We start from the raw sequence: 17139 nt of genomic DNA on the forward strand, positions 1-17139 counted from the left end.
TACATAAGAAGATGGTATTTCATAAATTGTTTCTCTTGCTCAGTATTTTGATTTTTTTGCTATTGACTTGTTTCAGTGTATTTTACTATACAAATATATTTCAGGTTGCTCATTACACAGGAATTACTTATTTTCATTCTTTATAGGTTGATTTTTGAAGTAAAACAATTTTAGATGGTTATTGACCGTTGTATTTCTTTTTAAATTCCTCTTTGTATTTTCTACCCATTTTGCCATGGGTTTTCTTTTGTTTCCTGCTAGATGTTCATAATATTTGGTGTATCTCAAGGGTTTATAGGCAATTCATTACAGAAACCTTTTCATAATTTAGGGCCTTTTCTTTCCTTTTGAATAACATATAATGGACAAACATTCTTAATTTCAGTATTTTAAACTTGATTTTGCATGCTTGTGTAAGATAGCATCTCATAGGTATGAATCTATTCTTATTTATTGTCCTGATAATACTTTATAATTTTGTACTTAATATCTCCCTCCCCAACTAATATGAAATAGGTCTTCAGTTCTTTTTATATATGGATGGCAGTTTCCCCAGCATTTTGTATAGGGTGAAAGTACTTCTCCCAAGTTCTTTCTAGTTTTATCTTCTTGTTATTACCTTAACCAGTACCAGGTTAACACAAGCTTGAACAGTCTAATACCTGACAGGGCAAGCCCCTGTGTGAATTTCTTGGCTATTTTTAGCCCTCTTTTCTTAAAAAGTTAGTTTTTAGAGAATGAAATCCTGAGAGAATTTTTATTGGAATTATACTGACTCTCTTTGTAAAAGAATCATATTTTTTAAAATTCTATATTGTCCATAGAAGACGTAAGCTTTGTATAGAAATTCAAATGTCTATTTATTGATTTGGTATTCAGCAACTTGATACAGTGCTTGTTCGTTTGTTTTTCTCAAAACCTTTGTGGCTACCTATATATATATGATATTCCCTATAAATAATTCTCTTGAGTATATATTTCCGAAATGTTCTTTTATCAGGTCTGCAGCTTACCTTGATTCAGTATGAGTTTTATCATTTAGAGTATTTTCTACCTATTTTGAAATTTGACATGTTTTCTGTAAATGTGCTGATATCAGTTATCAGTAATGATTGTTCTGAAAACGTACACCAGCCTCTGCTCATCAGCTCTCGGTTCTGCCCTAAACTAGTGGGACTCCAGGGCTGTCACAATGAGTAAGCTTTAAGCCTTGCCCCAGATGATTTTCTGAAATGTTCTTCATTGGGTTTTGTTACTGAGGGCATGTTAACCTAATAAAATCATAAATTATCTCCAGTTACTTTCTCTTAAATGTTTGGTAGTGTTTATTCATAATACCACCTAGATCTGGAACTTTCATTATGGTGAGATTAATAGTACCAGTTTTTTGCTTTTTTAAATTTTCTGTTTATGTGTCTTTGATTTTCTATCTTTTCCAGAATCCGTTTTGGTAAGTTGGCTGTTTTTAGGAGTGTGGTCACTTTATGTGAATTAAGACTTGTAAAATTGTTCCTAGTGATCATTTGTTGTCAGTGTCTGTAGTGTCTCTTAGGCCCATTTCTTTCATCTCTAGTATGTGTGCCTTTCCTTTTTGCCAGAAATGGATCATTTCAAAATTTATTTTTAATTCATCCTTTCAAAGAACCATTTGAAACTTACCTTTCAATTTGTTTTGATTTCCTTGTACTTGTTTCGAGTTTATTTTTAATTTTTTTATAAATTTAAAATGAAATTTAAACAGAAGTTTAAAATTTAAACTGAAATTGTGTTGTTTGAATTGGCTAGCTTATTTTTGGTGCCCTTCAGTAATACTTGAATAACTACTGCAGCACTTACTTTAAGGTTTATTTAGAGTGTAGACTGACGAGCAATGGTCTTTCTCTCAGGGTCACTGTGGACCGGTAGCGTTAAAACTGCTGTCAAAGCAGAGTATATCCACATGCATTGTATCAGCAATCCCTAAATCAAAGAACTGTAACCCATTTAGGCACGCGGAATAAAAGATGCTACAGAAATCATCTTTGAGATGTCAAAAGACGAAAGGAAAGATTTCTACAGGACAATAGCGTGGGGGCTGAACCGGCCTTTGTTTGCAGTGTACAGAAGAGTACTGCGCATGTATGACGACCGGAACCACGTGGGAAAGTACGGACGCTGGCGGGGCCGCGTGTGTTCACGTAACTGGGGAAAGAGATGGGAACCGCTATTTTTTGAGTTAATTCTTGAAGCGGAGGCAGCCGTGAATCCTTATTGATAATTTTATCCTGCAAGTGTTAGTATGTGGAGAACCTCTGAATAGGACTTCCTTAGAAATTAGAAAGCTGAACTACTTTACGTAGATTAACTTGATTGAATTTACTCTGTCAGAGTTTACTTTGTAGAAATTAAAAATTGGGGTGGTTAAAAATGTAGGGAGTGTTAAAAAAAAAAACCCTCTAGATTCGTTGATAGTGTTTGTTTCCTATTTGATTTAGGACTATAGTATGCCAGGTTAATGACTTTATTTATTTTTAAATAAAACCAGAGTAGAAAATAGCTTAGCAATGATGAATAGATTTCTGCTAACAGTAGCATTTATGGAAAGGTATCAAAATAGTTGAGTGATTTTGTGATATTGCTGATGCTTTGTCGCTGGGATTTTAGGTGGCATCAGTGTGACCTGAAAGACATTGGTGAGCTCCCAATGCTAGTTTCCTCTAGCCTGTTAGCAGGCTACCCATGAAAATACACTTAAAACCTGAAGGGAATCAACTGAAGATGTTAGGAAGTTGGACAGAAAGAATTTTTTGGCTCAAGAAGGAATGGCTTGGCTACCTTTCAGAAACTTTCCATGCAGTACAACTGGTTAAACAGTGAACAGCCTTACAGAATTTTCAGTTAAATGTATTTTTTAAACATAAAACAGAACATTGCATTGGCTGTGGAAATAAAGAAAAAGATTGTTATAGTATCTATGCCTGGCTAGAGAAAAAATAAGATTTTTTTTCTCTTTACTATGCACTGTGTTATCCATAAGTCTCTTTGGAACAGTTGTAATTTCAGAATTCCTAGACCTAACTGAAATAAAGGAATATATAAATAACATGAGGCAGGTAGATACTTTAAATGTTGGATTTCCATGAGAAAATGATACAGTATATATGTGTACTATAGCTAAAAGTAATTATTTTTTTTCTTCTAAGAATTTAGAAGCATTTATTTTAACTTTTAACTCACTTTAAAACACTTGACAAATATTACCCATATGCTGTTTTGTTTCGTGTTCAGATCACTAAATAAAACTGGTTTTTGGTAATGTTTTTAGCAGTGTATATTTAATTGATTTCTTTTCCACTGTTCTGAATTTCTAGATACACTCCTGAAGAAATTGAGAAGCTCAAGGAGTAAGTTTTTATTGATTATAATTATTTGGCTTTTTGTCTTATTTTTAACTTTTAAATCTGAAATTTTGAACTTTTTTGTCAGACTGGCATAATTTTATTTGGCAGTTAAAAGCATGAATTTCTGTTAGAAGTTATATATTAGCTATTCCCATAATAGACAGATCAGTCTCCTGTTGTCAGTCACTAGGTGCTTGCTGAGATTACTAATAGGGATTCGAAAAAGAATTAAATGAATGTTTTCGGTGGCCTGGACACTTAATTTAGGGAATTTATTACCAGGATCTAGGGCTTGATATAAAACTGGCCTGGTGAGTGTTGACTCCGTCTGGAAAGGGCTGTGACTCTCCAGATGCATGGATGTTCTTCATTGACTGGAGGCTGTTAGTACAGTGTGGTGGACTGTGTGTGTCTGAAGACTGAAAGTAGATCCTTGTTAGAAAGTTGTGTTGGGATTTTAAGAAGAGCTTGTTAGGAATGTGCTCCAAAGGAAAAACTCTGGGACTTGCCTGGGAAGTGTCAATAATCGGAGGGAAATTTGATCTTTTTTAAAACCCATATCCAAGTTATCTATTTCTTCTCTGACCCAGGAAAAGGGCAATTGCTGCCTGTTTTTTTTTTTTCACCCACAGACAACTGTGGACCCCAATAAAAGGCCATTCTTTCAAACTTTGGCTCTCAAAAGTATTGCTGCCCACAACTTCCAAACCACCAAACTTCCAAAAGGGAAGAAGAAGAATGAAGAATAAATGATGAGATTGAAAGGGAGGAAACAGTTGAACCAATTGCTGATTGGCAGACTCTTGTTCTAGGCTCCGGATAAAGCACGGCAATGACTGGGCAACCATAGGGGCGGCCCTAGGAAGAAGTGCCTCTTCTGTCAAAGACCGCTGCCGGCTGATGAAGGACACCTGCAACACAGGTACTGCGTGCTGTGCTGTGCTGCGCTGCGCTGCGCTGTGCTGTGCTGTGCGGACCGTCTGCCCCTAGAGGGGCTGTGTGCCGGTCACCTTTATTTGAACAGTCATTTCCTGATCTTTCTATCTATCTATGTAGTTAGATAGATGAAGCCAACTGGGTTTTGTGCTTTTAAATCCAGTGTCCCTGAACATTGTTAACAAGGACATAGCGACACTTGGTTTTCAGACCATTTAAGTTTAATATTCTGCAGTTTTTTTGTATCAGTTCAGAACTGCTCCACTGGGGAAAGCTTTGTAGTTTAAGACATACAGAAGTCATTTTGATGTAAGCCCATCTAACTGAAATTAAAACATCAGCCTATGTTTGTGGCAGCTCAGAAAGAACCTGCTTGTGTTTCAGAGGTTAAGAATATTTCTGTGGATCTCCAACTTGAATTTTATTTTTCATAAATTTATGATTATTAGTATTTTGGTGTCTTGGCCAGGCTACATATAGTTCTTAATATATACAAATGTATTGATGATAAGTATCAAGCTAGTTTGTGATAAACAATGGTTTGTAGAAACTGCCATTTTTTCCACGAGCCTTAATTCCTCTGTAAAACAGGTTAGAGCAGACACTCTAAATCTCCTTTGGTCTTAATGTTCCTAAACAATCAATAATACATGTTCAGGTCTTTAATTAAAAAAAAAAGTTCTCAAGTGTAACTTAAGATTCTAAACCAGGGGCTGGAGAGATGGCTCGGTGGTTAAGAGCATTGCCTGCTCTTCCAAAGGTCATAGTTCAATTCCCGGCAACCACATGGTGGCTCACAACCATCTGTAACGAGGTCTGCTGTCCTCTTCTGGTCTGCAAACACACACAGATTGAATATTGTATACATAATAAATAAATATTTTTAAAAAAAGAAGATTCTAAACCATCTTTTCCTTTACCCCTCACTTTAAAATTAAAGTGAAATCAGGAGTATGTCCTCTACTCCCTGATGTCATTCCTACCAGTAAGACAGCAAGACCATGAATTTCACCAGCTGGCATTCATTCTTGGGTGTGGCTAGCGTATGGAATGAATCAGAAGCTTTATTTGAAGCTCCAGAGGTTCTGTTTGCTTCTGTGGGTACAGAACTCACTTGTTAGCACAGTTTGGGGGAACAGTACCATTCCCTGAGAGCAGCATGAGAGGTGGGCCTGCCAGCTTCCCTCTGACCTTACAACATGGCTTCTTTTTTAAAGTTCCTTTCTGTTTTTCTGCTCAAGCTTCATTACTTAAAAAGGCAAGAGAAACATTAGTTGTTAATAAGCTCAGAGATTTGGAAAAGATGGAATGAAAATGCATATGAAGTTAGTGTCATAATTGACTAATGCATCGTCACAGTGGCTTGGGGTGGGCTGTACAAATGACGGGATGAACCTCACTTTCTCTGGAGTAGATGAGCTCACAGATGTCACTGCGTGTATTCGTTATCATTCCCTCTTAATAAGACAGCCTATGAAGTTTATTCCAGTGCTGCTGGCAAGTGGTGAGAATTATTATCCTGTCAGTGGGGCCATCAGTGAAGTTCTTCCCACTTTATTATTTCAATATAAAGGACTTGATGTAACTTGAGGATATATAATTCTTTGTTGTTGTTTTAGATAATAAAAGCCGGTAGAATATAATTCTAGTGAGTATATGTAGTTTCCAACTGAGTTCTGTTACAAAGTAACCTGATCAGCTGAGCTCCTTCTTCATCCTTTGAATTTGAACTTGGACATAGAGGGCTAGATTCAGTAATGGTTGAGAAGATAACACTGTAATCTGGGTGATTTCCTTTTCAGGGAAATGGACAGAAGAAGAAGAAAAGAGACTTGCGGAAGTGGTTCATGAGTTAACAAGCACGGAGCCAGGTGACATCGTCACACAGGGCGTGTCTTGGGCAGCTGTAGCTGAAAGAGTGGGTACCCGCTCAGAAAAGCAGTGCCGTTCTAAGTGGCTCAACTACCTGAACTGGAAGCAGAGTGGGGGTACTGAATGGACCAAGGAAGATGAAATTAATCTCATCCTAAGGTTTGGGTTCCAAATCTTTTAACAACAAAAGCCGGCTTCATTTCTGTGGGTGTCTTGATGGACTTTGCTCTTGATTTCCTTGAATGCCTAGTGAAAAACAGGCTTGCCGTGGAAAGCCACGTGCAAGACCCTGAGTACCTTATTGAGCTTTTTTTGTTCCTGTCTGGTTGATTTAGTGCCCAGGCAAAGTGCCAGACTGAAGGTGCAGAGACAAAGGCAGTGGCAGTGAGGTTCTCATTGTCCCAGCAGTGTGCCTCAGCAGCAGCCTGTGGGAACGCTAGAGTAAGGGTCTCTTCAGTCCCTGGGTACTGTGCGAGAGGTGGCCATGGAGACTTAGTTTAACAGTCGCACACCATCGGCTTCCATCAAAGGAAACACTTCTGCAGCTTTAAGACACTGGGGAGAGGGCGGGGCAAGTTGGTTTTCACTTTGTTTCAGCCTTGGAAACTAATGAACAAACAGAACGTTAAAGTTAGGAGTTACACTAGTCCATGCTAAACATCAAAATCATCAGTCAAGGGAAGGAAATACAGACTATTAAAACCTCACATTTATTGTACTATTTGTTTAGTTTATTGTTTTTTTTTTGTTTTGTTTTTGTTTTTGGGTTTTTTTTTTTTTCTCAAGACAGGGTTTCTCTGTAGCTTTTGGATCCTGACCTCCAACTCACAGAGATCCGCCTGCCTCTGCCTCCCGAGTGCTGGAATTAAAGGCGTGCGCCACCACCGCCCAGCTATAAGTTTTTCTCAACTAAGTTATTTTTATATATGGTGAATTTCTAAACAAGTTTGGTTTCTTTATAAATGGAAAGCCCAGCCAAGAAATAACTTAGTCTAAAAACAAACTATAGCCAGGACTTGGGAGTCTGAGAGTTGGATCTCTGAGTTCAGGACAGCTTGATACATAGAGCGAGTTCCAGGACAGCCAGGGCTCCAGAGAAACCCTATGTTGAAACAAAAATAGGAAACCAAACTGTAAAACATTGCAGCACTGAACAACTCAGCCTGTTCTTCATCCAGTTGTGATTCCTCGTCTGCTCGCTTCCCTTCTCCGAGCTGCTTCTGCTTCTTGCCATCTACAGTTCAGGGCCGGGGCTGCGCATCTCATTCCTTAGCTCTTACACACTCAGACTGCTGGAGTCCTTTTTCTACCATGGCCCCTCATTGCCACTCCCTACCATTCCCTTCACCTGTACTAAGAGGAGGATTTGTAAATAAATCTAAGGCCTAACAGATTTATTTTGTAATCTGTAGGATAGCAGAGCTTGACGTAGCCGATGAAAATGACATCAACTGGGATCTGCTAGCTGAGGGATGGAGCAGTGTCCGCTCACCGCAGTGGCTTCGCAGTAAATGGTGGACCATCAAAAGGCAAATTGCAAACCATAAAGATGTTTCATTTCCTGGTAATGTACTATTTGCTTATAGTATTACTCCTAGAAAGTTAGTGGTTAGAGTCTTTGCCTCAAGTCCAGGCTACTAGGCTTTTCTGGCAGATTCCATTTAAGCTGCCCTGTTTCCTTTTGTAGAGAGTCCATGTGATTTGTAAGTCCAGAACCCCTACGTAGGGGAGGGCACACTTACACATATTCATCTTCCACATCAACTACGAAGAGGAAATAAATTTTACATGGTTTCCTTTAGTAGAAACTGTCTTCAAAAACGAGTTGATTAATTTTAAATACCTTGGTTATATTTATTATTTAGAGAAAAATCTGGTACCCTACATTTTTCTTTTCTTTGTCCTTTTTTTAAAGAAACTAGGCTCTCAGGGTTTCCAGGGATCTTAAATGGGATTTGCATAGAGGTTTGTCATTCCATTGCCTTTTTGCATTTAGGTGCTAATCTGAGTTACAGAGTCTCCTTTAGGTTACCAAACTCATTTCTCTTATGGCACTCTAACTCCAGTTTTCAAAGCAGAATTCAGTGGTGAGGGACTTGACTTGAATTCCCGTTACAGAGGGTTGGTTTTGGTTATCGTGAGAGCAGAGGCTGGGCATCATGGTTCACACCTGTAATCCCAGCGCTTAGAAAGCAAAGGCAGGCAGATCACTACAGACTGAGACACTGTAGCCTCACACCCGCCAAAAAGAGCAAGTTCGAGAGTAAGCAAGCCCATGAGAGGACCTTGAGTACATGTGATTGGTAGAAGACTGCATTGTTCATGTAAAAATAGAAACCGTGTGCCAGCGTCACTAGGAAGTAGTTTTCCTGCACAGTTCGGCCTGAAGCCCCAGAACACAGATGTTTATTCCCGTGCCCCTAACAGTGTCTACCCACTTCCATTTTGTTCTAATTCTGATGACAAGAACAGTATACTTTTAGTGATTTTAAAGTCTGGGCAGGCATGGTGGCACATGTCTCTAAGTCCAGGCTGCTTGAGGAGCAGAATTACAGGATCACAGGACTAAATTTGGAGACCAACTTGGGCAACATAGCAAGACCACTCCCATCTCCAAAAAAAAAAAAAAATTAATCCCTTTTTAATCTCTTACGGATATTTCCAAAGATTTAGACAGGTTTTAGTTGGAATCTTTTTTTATGATTTTGACAGTTCTCATGTGCAGTGTACAACTCTTTACTCCAAATACTTTCCCTCCTTGCCCTCCTCCCACCCTACTTCCCTTGATGCTTAGCTGGTGGTCTGTCAGAGAGTCATGTTCTTTTTGTCTACCCATCTCCCTTCAGTCTTAATAAAAGGTCTTAAACAGTTACATGAGAACCAAAAAAACAACCCAGTGCTTTTGGAGACTAAATCAGGAGCTGGAGTTCCAAACAGTAATTGCAATTCCAGTGTACAGCATGTTCAGATCAGAGTCGCCCGCTTGGAAGATAATACAGCCATCTCTCCAAGCCCCATGGCAGCGTTGCAGATTCCAGTCCAGATCACCCACGTCTGTAAGTGTTGGCACCTCAAGACTCCTTGCCATTGGGCGTTACCATCTAGTTAATGGCTCCAGTGCCTTAGTCTTCTAGAGTGTTGATGAAAATTGATGAATTGTGAGATCTAAGGAATTTTATGTTTTACTCAGTTAACATTTGCACAAGAATGAATGTGTAACAGGAGGAACTTCAAACACCTAACAGTTTCAAGTATTTCTAAATCATCTTTCTAGATTTTATAATTAATGATAGGGATTTTTATAGACATTAATCAAATAGGCATCTAAATCAATGATTAGAAGAGAAATTGTTTTCAGTGTGACATGTCATTTGTGATTTATCCAGAATGAAAACAACACAGGCTTGGATCTGAGGTAGTATATTTTAAAAATGGGATCTTTATAAAAGATTGAAAAAAAATCCAGACAACACAGGCTTGTATCTGAGGTAGTATATTTTAAAAATGGGATCTTTATAAAGATTGAAAAAAAATTTAAGGTAGTAAAGGGCCAGTTTACTTTAGGGAAGTGTTTTTAATCCCAGTTATCTTTGCTTGTCACAGTTTTATGCTTAGAATATTTCAGTAACCCAGCGATATATAGAGAAAAGGTTTCTCACTTCAGCTCTGTGTTTACCTTCCTCCCTTTTTCTGACATTTCTTTGCTTTTAGTGACAGAAAAGAAATGAGTTCCAATTCTTGGAACTGTCTTTATTTACCATAAGCCCCCTCCCCCCTTTTTTTGGTGGTGGTGGTGGTCCTACATGATGCTGTTTGCCTGTGAAAAGATTGTTGCCCACAGTATGCACTTTTTTGTTCACATCCGGGCATTCTGAGTAAGTCTTTGCAGAATACCCTCCTATTACAATATGCTTAGTGTTTCTTGACCTCATCTACAAGATGCTGATAGTGCTTTCTGTCATTAGGACAAACAAACATGCACACACACAACACTGGGCATCTGTTGATCCCATGAGCACCATATATCTGTATATGCAGTGACTATCAAAGGTACCTTTGTGGGGGTGGCACTTGCCTTGCGTGGTGAAGCCCTGGGTTTGATCACATGCACCACAAAACAAAGCTGCTTTGGAGACATTTGAACTAATGACATGCCTTACTCTTTATTTGACCCTCCATGTTTTTTTTTTTTATTTTATAGTTTTAGAATTATAAAATAGCAGAAGTTCCTAGTCTAAATAAACGAGCTGCTAATGAGTATAAATTGTACATGGAAAAGATTAGCCACCATTAGGAGGACACTATCCATTAGGAAGACAGCAAATATTTCATAAATGGAACCTTAATACTCATTCATACCATCTCTTTTTAATAGCTTTTTAAGAGTGTTTTATTACTTCCGACAAGATGTGTGAGTATAGTAAGAGTTTTCTCCACCCCATTCATTATTGTTAGCATTCTGACCCCAGCCTCGTGATTGTGCTCGTTGGACCCCATCAAATATGATCTTCTGAAAAGAATTACTGTAATATATTCTTTTGGTTTTAAAATTGCTTTTGCTTCTCATAACAACTCTATATAGGAAGTACAGATAAAATCTTTGAATATTAATTTGAATTAAATCACTACAGGGGCCATGGAAGAGGCAGTGTTACTAGAACTAATACCTAATGTTAGAGACCTCTAGTCCACATCTAGTGCTTACTAAAATTTCCAGAAAATTTTGTTATTCTGTATCTTTTTCTCTTTCCAGATTAGCCTTGGTGTATTTTTCTTGCTTCCTAACTCTTAAAACACTTTCAGATACACACCAAGAGTTATAGGTTCTGATAATATCTTTCTTTGGCTTTATGAGCCCTCTGATGTCATTATTGCTTTCTATGGTGTGTGAAAGCAACCATATTAAGCTATGGGTGGGCATGACTGTCTAGTAGAACTGACAGTGGGCTGAAGTCAGCTCTTGTGTATGTCTGATCTCTGTGCCATCCCAGATGAGCCCATTATATAACTTCAGGTTTGCAGGCAAATTGTTCAGTATGTGTTTTCCTTCATGACAGCTGATTCCATTGGAGAAATTTCACACAGCATTTTATTATTGTCCTTGTTCTTACTACAGCTTCCACAGAATCCCCTGCTGCTTCTGTTGACTCAGAAACAATAACACTAAACAGTGGAACACTACAGACATTTGAGATTCTTCCAGTGAGTAATCTTCAGATAATAGCTATTGGCTCTTTTTGTGCAAAAGAAAGATGAGGTATCTAGATGGAGTTAGAATTCAGAGGCCAACTGGACAGACTTCCACTTCTATGTCATTGTCGTCCTTTTTCTCTGTATGTACATAAGGCAGTTTTTGTCATCTGAAAATGACAGTAATGGGTAAATGGTATCGATTTGTAATGGCTCAGTCAAACTGAGTATTACGAAAAATTAGTGGGCACTTACTTCATGAGCTGTTGGTAATATTTGAGTATGTTGAATAGCTCTTATGCTAGTCACTGTATACAAAATGTTTAGTTCCAGTCCTTAATGGTTACAGTTCTGCAAATTTTGTTAGCTGTAAAAATGTTACCAGTTATCAGGAACTGGGGAGATGGCTCTGTAGGTGAAGTGTTTGTTTTGTAAGCACAAAGGACCTGGGATTCCCAGCACCATTGTAAAGAATCTGGGCGTGGCAGCGTAACTGTATTGCCCCACTGTGGGTAGACCAAGAGTCCACCAAATCCGTGAGCTGTGTTTCAGTGAGACCGGACAGAGACTGAGGAAGACACCTATGTCGACCTCTGGCCTGCACATGCATTTGCACACATGTGCACACACTACATACTCGTTGTTATCAGTGACCAAATTTTAACTGCAAGTTTATCTAAAATAACACAGAACTCATGCCTGAATGCTCAATTTGGGATTTGGAGCTGGCGGTGTGATTACTGTGCTGGGAGGTAGCAGAAGCTGAAGCTTCAGTCAGCCATCCAGTTGCTAGGATAAACAAGCATTCATCCACAGTGTACTAACTTGCTCTTCAATGAGTCAAGTATATTACAGTACATTTTAAGGCTGAACAATGGATTTATCTCTATGCAGCTCCAGGCGTGAAAGAAAATCTCGTGGTTCTCACATACTTGAAATTCCCTAATAAAGGGATATCTGGTTGTGATTCAAGTAAATTTTGGTTGCTTATAAGTGGTAGGGGAAATGGGTCATGACTTAAATGTACAGGCTTTATTTCAGGGGCAGTGAAAACTCAAGAAGTAAAAGTGCCAGTTCGTGTCCTCCTTCCTAAAGCAAGCCCGGAGTTTGTTCCTATTTTGTTAAGAAAATATAAAAAAGCACTCATGTTACTTCAAGATTTATTTTGAATCATGTATTAATACAATAGTCTAGTCAACAAATCCCTTGAAGATTCTCTTTCCATCTTTGGACTTGAGACCATGGTGATCTCACAGTAGGAACGTACAGTATACTAAACACTGATAGCGACAGAACTTCTTTGGACTTGAGATTAGTGACCTCATAGTAGGAATACAAAGTTTGTTAATACTGATTGATTGGGACAACTTTATGCTTGTTTATTTTGTCTTGGAGGAAGGCTGTTAAGGTTGTTTACTTACAAAGTCCCAACAAATAGCCTGGGGCTGGAGACTTCGCTCAGCACGGGACTGGCTGCTCTTCCAAAAGACCCAAGTTCAGTTCCCAACACAACCGTCTATAAATTAAGTTCCAGGGGATTTGACACCCTCTGTGGGCACCAGGCACATACTGAATGCACAAACAGCAGGCAATACACGTAATTTTGAACTATATAGACTTAAGTGTATTCAAACACTTGAAGTGTCTGTGATTATATACAGTATTAGCACTGATTCCTAGCTATCTGTGATAAATACTGGTAACCTTTAGAAAAAGGCTTGGTTTTCACTTTGGGGAAAGCAGAGAAAAACTGAGTTCCCAGTGGTGGTGGACACTTTAATAGTCATTTCTAATTCTACCAACCCTTCCCATGAAACATATGTATTATTTCCTTGTTAGCAGTAAGAAATCCTGTAGGGATCCAGGACACAGGAAAGACATTTTGGCCAAGATTATATTGGACTGAAAAACAGACTTCCCCAGCCCTCCCTAAAGTACAAAATACTTAATCTGCAGTTTATTAAGATAACCTGGATTAATATAGACACTTAAACAGTTTAAATCCTATTCTATCACTATAAAATCTCAAAAGATAAAAATATTGCTAATTGACAACCTATTCAAATGGCATCTTCATTTTCCTTAATACATGAGTGTTTCCTGAAATTATTCCATAATGAAAACATTTCAAGTAAATAAACAGCACAGTGCTCCTTTTGAAAACCATGGTGTCCGTCTGCTGGTGCAGCTCACTATTGGGGGGGGGGGGGTGCATGCCTTGGTGCTGACGGAGCTCCAAGGATAGCTTGCGACTTGGTTCTCTTCCACTCTGTGGGGCCTGGGGATCCAGCTCACGTTCAGTGGCAAGTGCCTTGACCCACTGAGACATTTTGCTGTTTTTTTTATTTACCACAGAGGAAAGTTTAAAAAGATGATTGAGAATTGAGATCCTACATTGCCTATGGTAGTTCTAGGTAGAAGCTACTGTGTTGGTACTTAGTTGAAACCAGAACTAGAAATGCAAGGAACAAAAGACATGATAAATGTTTTACTCAGACATTTCAAACAGTGTATATAATGAAGAGCATTCTCTTTGTCATGTGTACCTTCATGATTGGTTAGTATGCTGCTAGCCACTAAATTCAAATTAATTTTAAATGCAGATGTAGACTAAATCCATAGGTTTTGTACCTGTGTTGAACCTCTTTTTCTTCTTTAGTCTTTCCATTTACAGCCCACTGGTACTCCGGGCACCTACCTTCTTCAGACAAGCGCAAGCCAAGGCCTTCCCCTAACTCTGACCACAAGTCCCACAGTAACCCTGGCGGCGGCTGCTCCTGCTTCACCTGAACAGATCATTGTTCATGCTTTATCCGTATGTCATGTGATTTCCGGGGCCTGTTGTGGGTCAGGATTAGTTGATAGAAATCTGAAGTCATTTGGGTTGGGTATCAGAGTACTTCTTGTTTGATTGCGATGCAGTATTTTGCACCGAATTCTTCACTGGGTACATGTCGAGTCTCCTCTGTTGTCTCTTATTAGATCCAAGCAGGGAATTTACAAGAGGAAGGGACTCCATGGGAAGTAACAGATTCTAGAAAGTGATGAAGTAGTTGCAGAGGTGAAAGGTATGGGAAGGGAGGTTACTAGCTCCTGTCACTGGCAGTGTCCTTTACTATCTTACAGCCAGAACATGTGTTGAACACCAGTGACAATGTCACCGTGCAGTGTCACACTCCCAGAGTTATTATTCAGACTGTTGCTGCGGAAGACTTCACTTCTTCCATACCCCAAGCAGAACTGACAGCCGATAGTGACCTGCACGCGTCCGATTTTCCTGAGCCTCCAGATGCACTAGAAGCAGACACATTCCCAGACGAAATTCCTCGGCCCAAGATGACTATACAGCCGTCATTTAATACTCACGTGTCTAAGTTCAGCAACCAGAATAGCACAGAACTGATGAACAGCGTTATGGTCAGAACAGAGGAAGAAATGGCCGACACTGACCTCAAGCAGGAAGAACCGCCTTCTGACTTAGCCAGTGCTTACGTTTCTGAGGTAAGCTGTGTAGGTGACTGCAGCCTATGATACGAGTTTTGCCTCAGCCTTCCTAATGCTGCAACCCTTTAATAACAGTTCCTCCTGTTGTGGCGACCCCAACCATAACATTTTTGCATTAACTGTCATTTTGCTACTGCTATGAATCTAAATGTAATATCTGATACGTGACCCCACAGGGTTCGCAACCACCCAGTTTGAGAACCACTGCTCCCATAGCCTTTTCTCTTTAAAATCACAAAGTGCAAACTCAGAAGGTATCAGTGGACTAGCTTTTGTTGCTGGATGTGCCTGAGCATAGTTCCTCGCTGAAGTGCACCCTCTCCACAGGCAACAGAGTGAGCAGCCTTTGTTAGCATCCTCTCCTAGAGCACCTTTGGGTGGTATGGGTAATAATAGATTCTAAATACATCCCACAGTGCAACGTAATTTTCTCTGTATGTCAATAACATTGGACAATTTATTGGTTTAAGATCCTTTTTATCAATATTCATTACATTACGAGATTATTGAGGTTCATAGAACCTCATCTTCTTAAGGTCTTGATGTTTATGTTCTAATTTTTAAATGAAGGACATTTGAGTGCTAAGTGCTAACAGACCTGGATGCACTTGGGGAATGTAAGTCTATCTTTTTTGTTTCCTTTTTTTTTTAAATTATTATTTAGGATTTAGAATCTCCCACCATAGTACACCAAGTTCATCAAACAATTGATGATGAAACAATCCTTATCGTTCCTTCACCACATGGCTTTATCCAAGCATCTGACGTCATAGATACTGAATCTGTCTTGCCTTTGACAACACTAACAGGTACTGTATTAAGACTTTTTTTTAAAAAAAAAATATTTATTTATTATGTGTACAATATTCTGTGTGTATGCCTGCAGGCCAGGAGAGGGCACCAGACCTCATTACAGATGGTTGTGAGCCACCATGTGGTTGCTGGGAATTGAACTCAGGACCTTTGGAAGAGCAGGCCGTGCTCTTAACCTCTGAGCCATCTCTCCAGCCCCTGTACTAAGACTCTTAATCATGAGCCTGGTAAATAATAAGGGGGAAAACTCAGACGGTTTTATCCAGTCATGTTAATCTCTTGATCTCTCGGTGTTCCTTGTAGGCTATAATGTTAGTAAAAGACTTAGACTGGATAGTAAGCAAAATACATTTAATACTAACTTTATTTAAACTTATTTCAGATCCCATATTTCAACATCATCAGGAAGAATCAAATATGATTGGATCGTCTTTAGGCAGTCCTGTTTCTGAAGACTCAAAGGATGTTGAGGACTTGGTAAACTGTCACTAGGTTATTAGAGACAGCACTTCAATAAAAGAAGCCGCATTGCTGATTGTGTTTTCTCCAAAGACAGGAGCAGTCCCAAGAGTTTTGGTTACCATTCCTCTGGCCTGTACGTAGTGCTGTGCTTAAGCCGTGCACATTGTTGCTGCTGTTACTTTTTACCTCCGTTAAAGTTATCATCTGAGGTCCAATTTGTGACAGTGTGTTAATGGAGTATAGGAAGTTTTAATTGCCCAGATCTGTTCAGTTTTATATCAAGAGGGAGTTGTATTCACTGTAGCTACTTAAATCACCAAAGCTTACCTGCTCTGGTTTTTTACACACAGTAACACTCATCTCTGCAGTTGGACACTGTATTCTGTCCAAACTCAATTTGGCCTGGTTATAGTTCAGGTTATATTATCAACATGGTCCAGCTTAGTCAGCAGTGACCTTCAGGAAGATTGTCTTAGGAGTTTAAGACAAGACCAGCATTTATATGAGAACATGGGAAGTGGTTGTGAAGGTTACTCTGGTTACCCCATTGCTGGCAGTGGGAGCTGAGAGGCAGGGTAAAGAGGAAAGCATTAATTAAAGAGTCAAGAAAATTCACTACAGGTTTTTGATCTTTAACTCTTAAAGGGAAGGTAGTAAGTAATGAAACCCACTATAGCAAAGCAGTTATCTCCCCTCACCAGAGACAGCCAGTACTCTACAATTAGCACTTTGAAGTCATTCAGTGAGGGGAGGGGATATCACCTGTGTTTGAGAACCATGACTTTTTACTACATGGTTTACTATATCAATTGCCCAGAAAATAGTTGAGGGGTATTAGAGTTTGATGTTCACTTAGTGCATTACCTGTTGGGGGTACAGGCTAGCTTCTCCCTCAGGCACTTTCAACAAACAGAATTTGCTTCTGTATCAAAAGTCATTCCTAAGGGCAACGCCAAAACAAGCCAGAGGGCTTTAATGATAT

The 17139-nt window shown here is 39.2% G+C and overlaps 1 protein-coding gene across 6 annotated transcripts in view; it reads left to right on the forward strand.

Annotated features, from left to right (window-relative positions):
• Nucleotides 1–17128, forward strand: part of LOC121458875 (cyclin-D-binding Myb-like transcription factor 1) — a 46187-nt gene extending 29059 nt beyond the window's left edge. For 5 of the 6 annotated variants that reach the window (XM_041668224.1, XM_041668225.1, XM_041668228.1 and 2 more), the window contains 11 exons: nucleotides 1988–2145; nucleotides 3351–3383; nucleotides 4193–4302; nucleotides 6119–6347; nucleotides 7601–7752; nucleotides 9035–9244; nucleotides 11305–11390; nucleotides 14038–14193; nucleotides 14505–14879; nucleotides 15547–15691; nucleotides 16078–17128. In XM_041668224.1, the coding sequence (XP_041524158.1) occupies nucleotides 1988–2145; nucleotides 3351–3383; nucleotides 4193–4302; nucleotides 6119–6347; nucleotides 7601–7752; nucleotides 9035–9244; nucleotides 11305–11390; nucleotides 14038–14193; nucleotides 14505–14879; nucleotides 15547–15691; nucleotides 16078–16187 (1764 nt within the window). In that variant the 3' untranslated portion in view covers nucleotides 16188–17128. The remainder of the gene's footprint in view (nucleotides 1–1987; nucleotides 2146–3350; nucleotides 3384–4192; nucleotides 4303–6118; nucleotides 6348–7600; nucleotides 7753–9034; nucleotides 9245–11304; nucleotides 11391–14037; nucleotides 14194–14504; nucleotides 14880–15546; nucleotides 15692–16077) is intronic. The other variant, XM_041668230.1, reaches the window with a different exon arrangement.
• The last annotated feature ends 11 nt before the right edge of the window (nucleotides 17129–17139 follow it).

Source organism: Microtus oregoni, unplaced genomic scaffold (assembly GCF_018167655.1).
Source record: "Microtus oregoni isolate MIOR12 unplaced genomic scaffold, Mior012 000018F_ref0000195, whole genome shotgun sequence".
NCBI lineage: Eukaryota > Metazoa > Chordata > Mammalia > Rodentia > Cricetidae > Microtus > Microtus oregoni.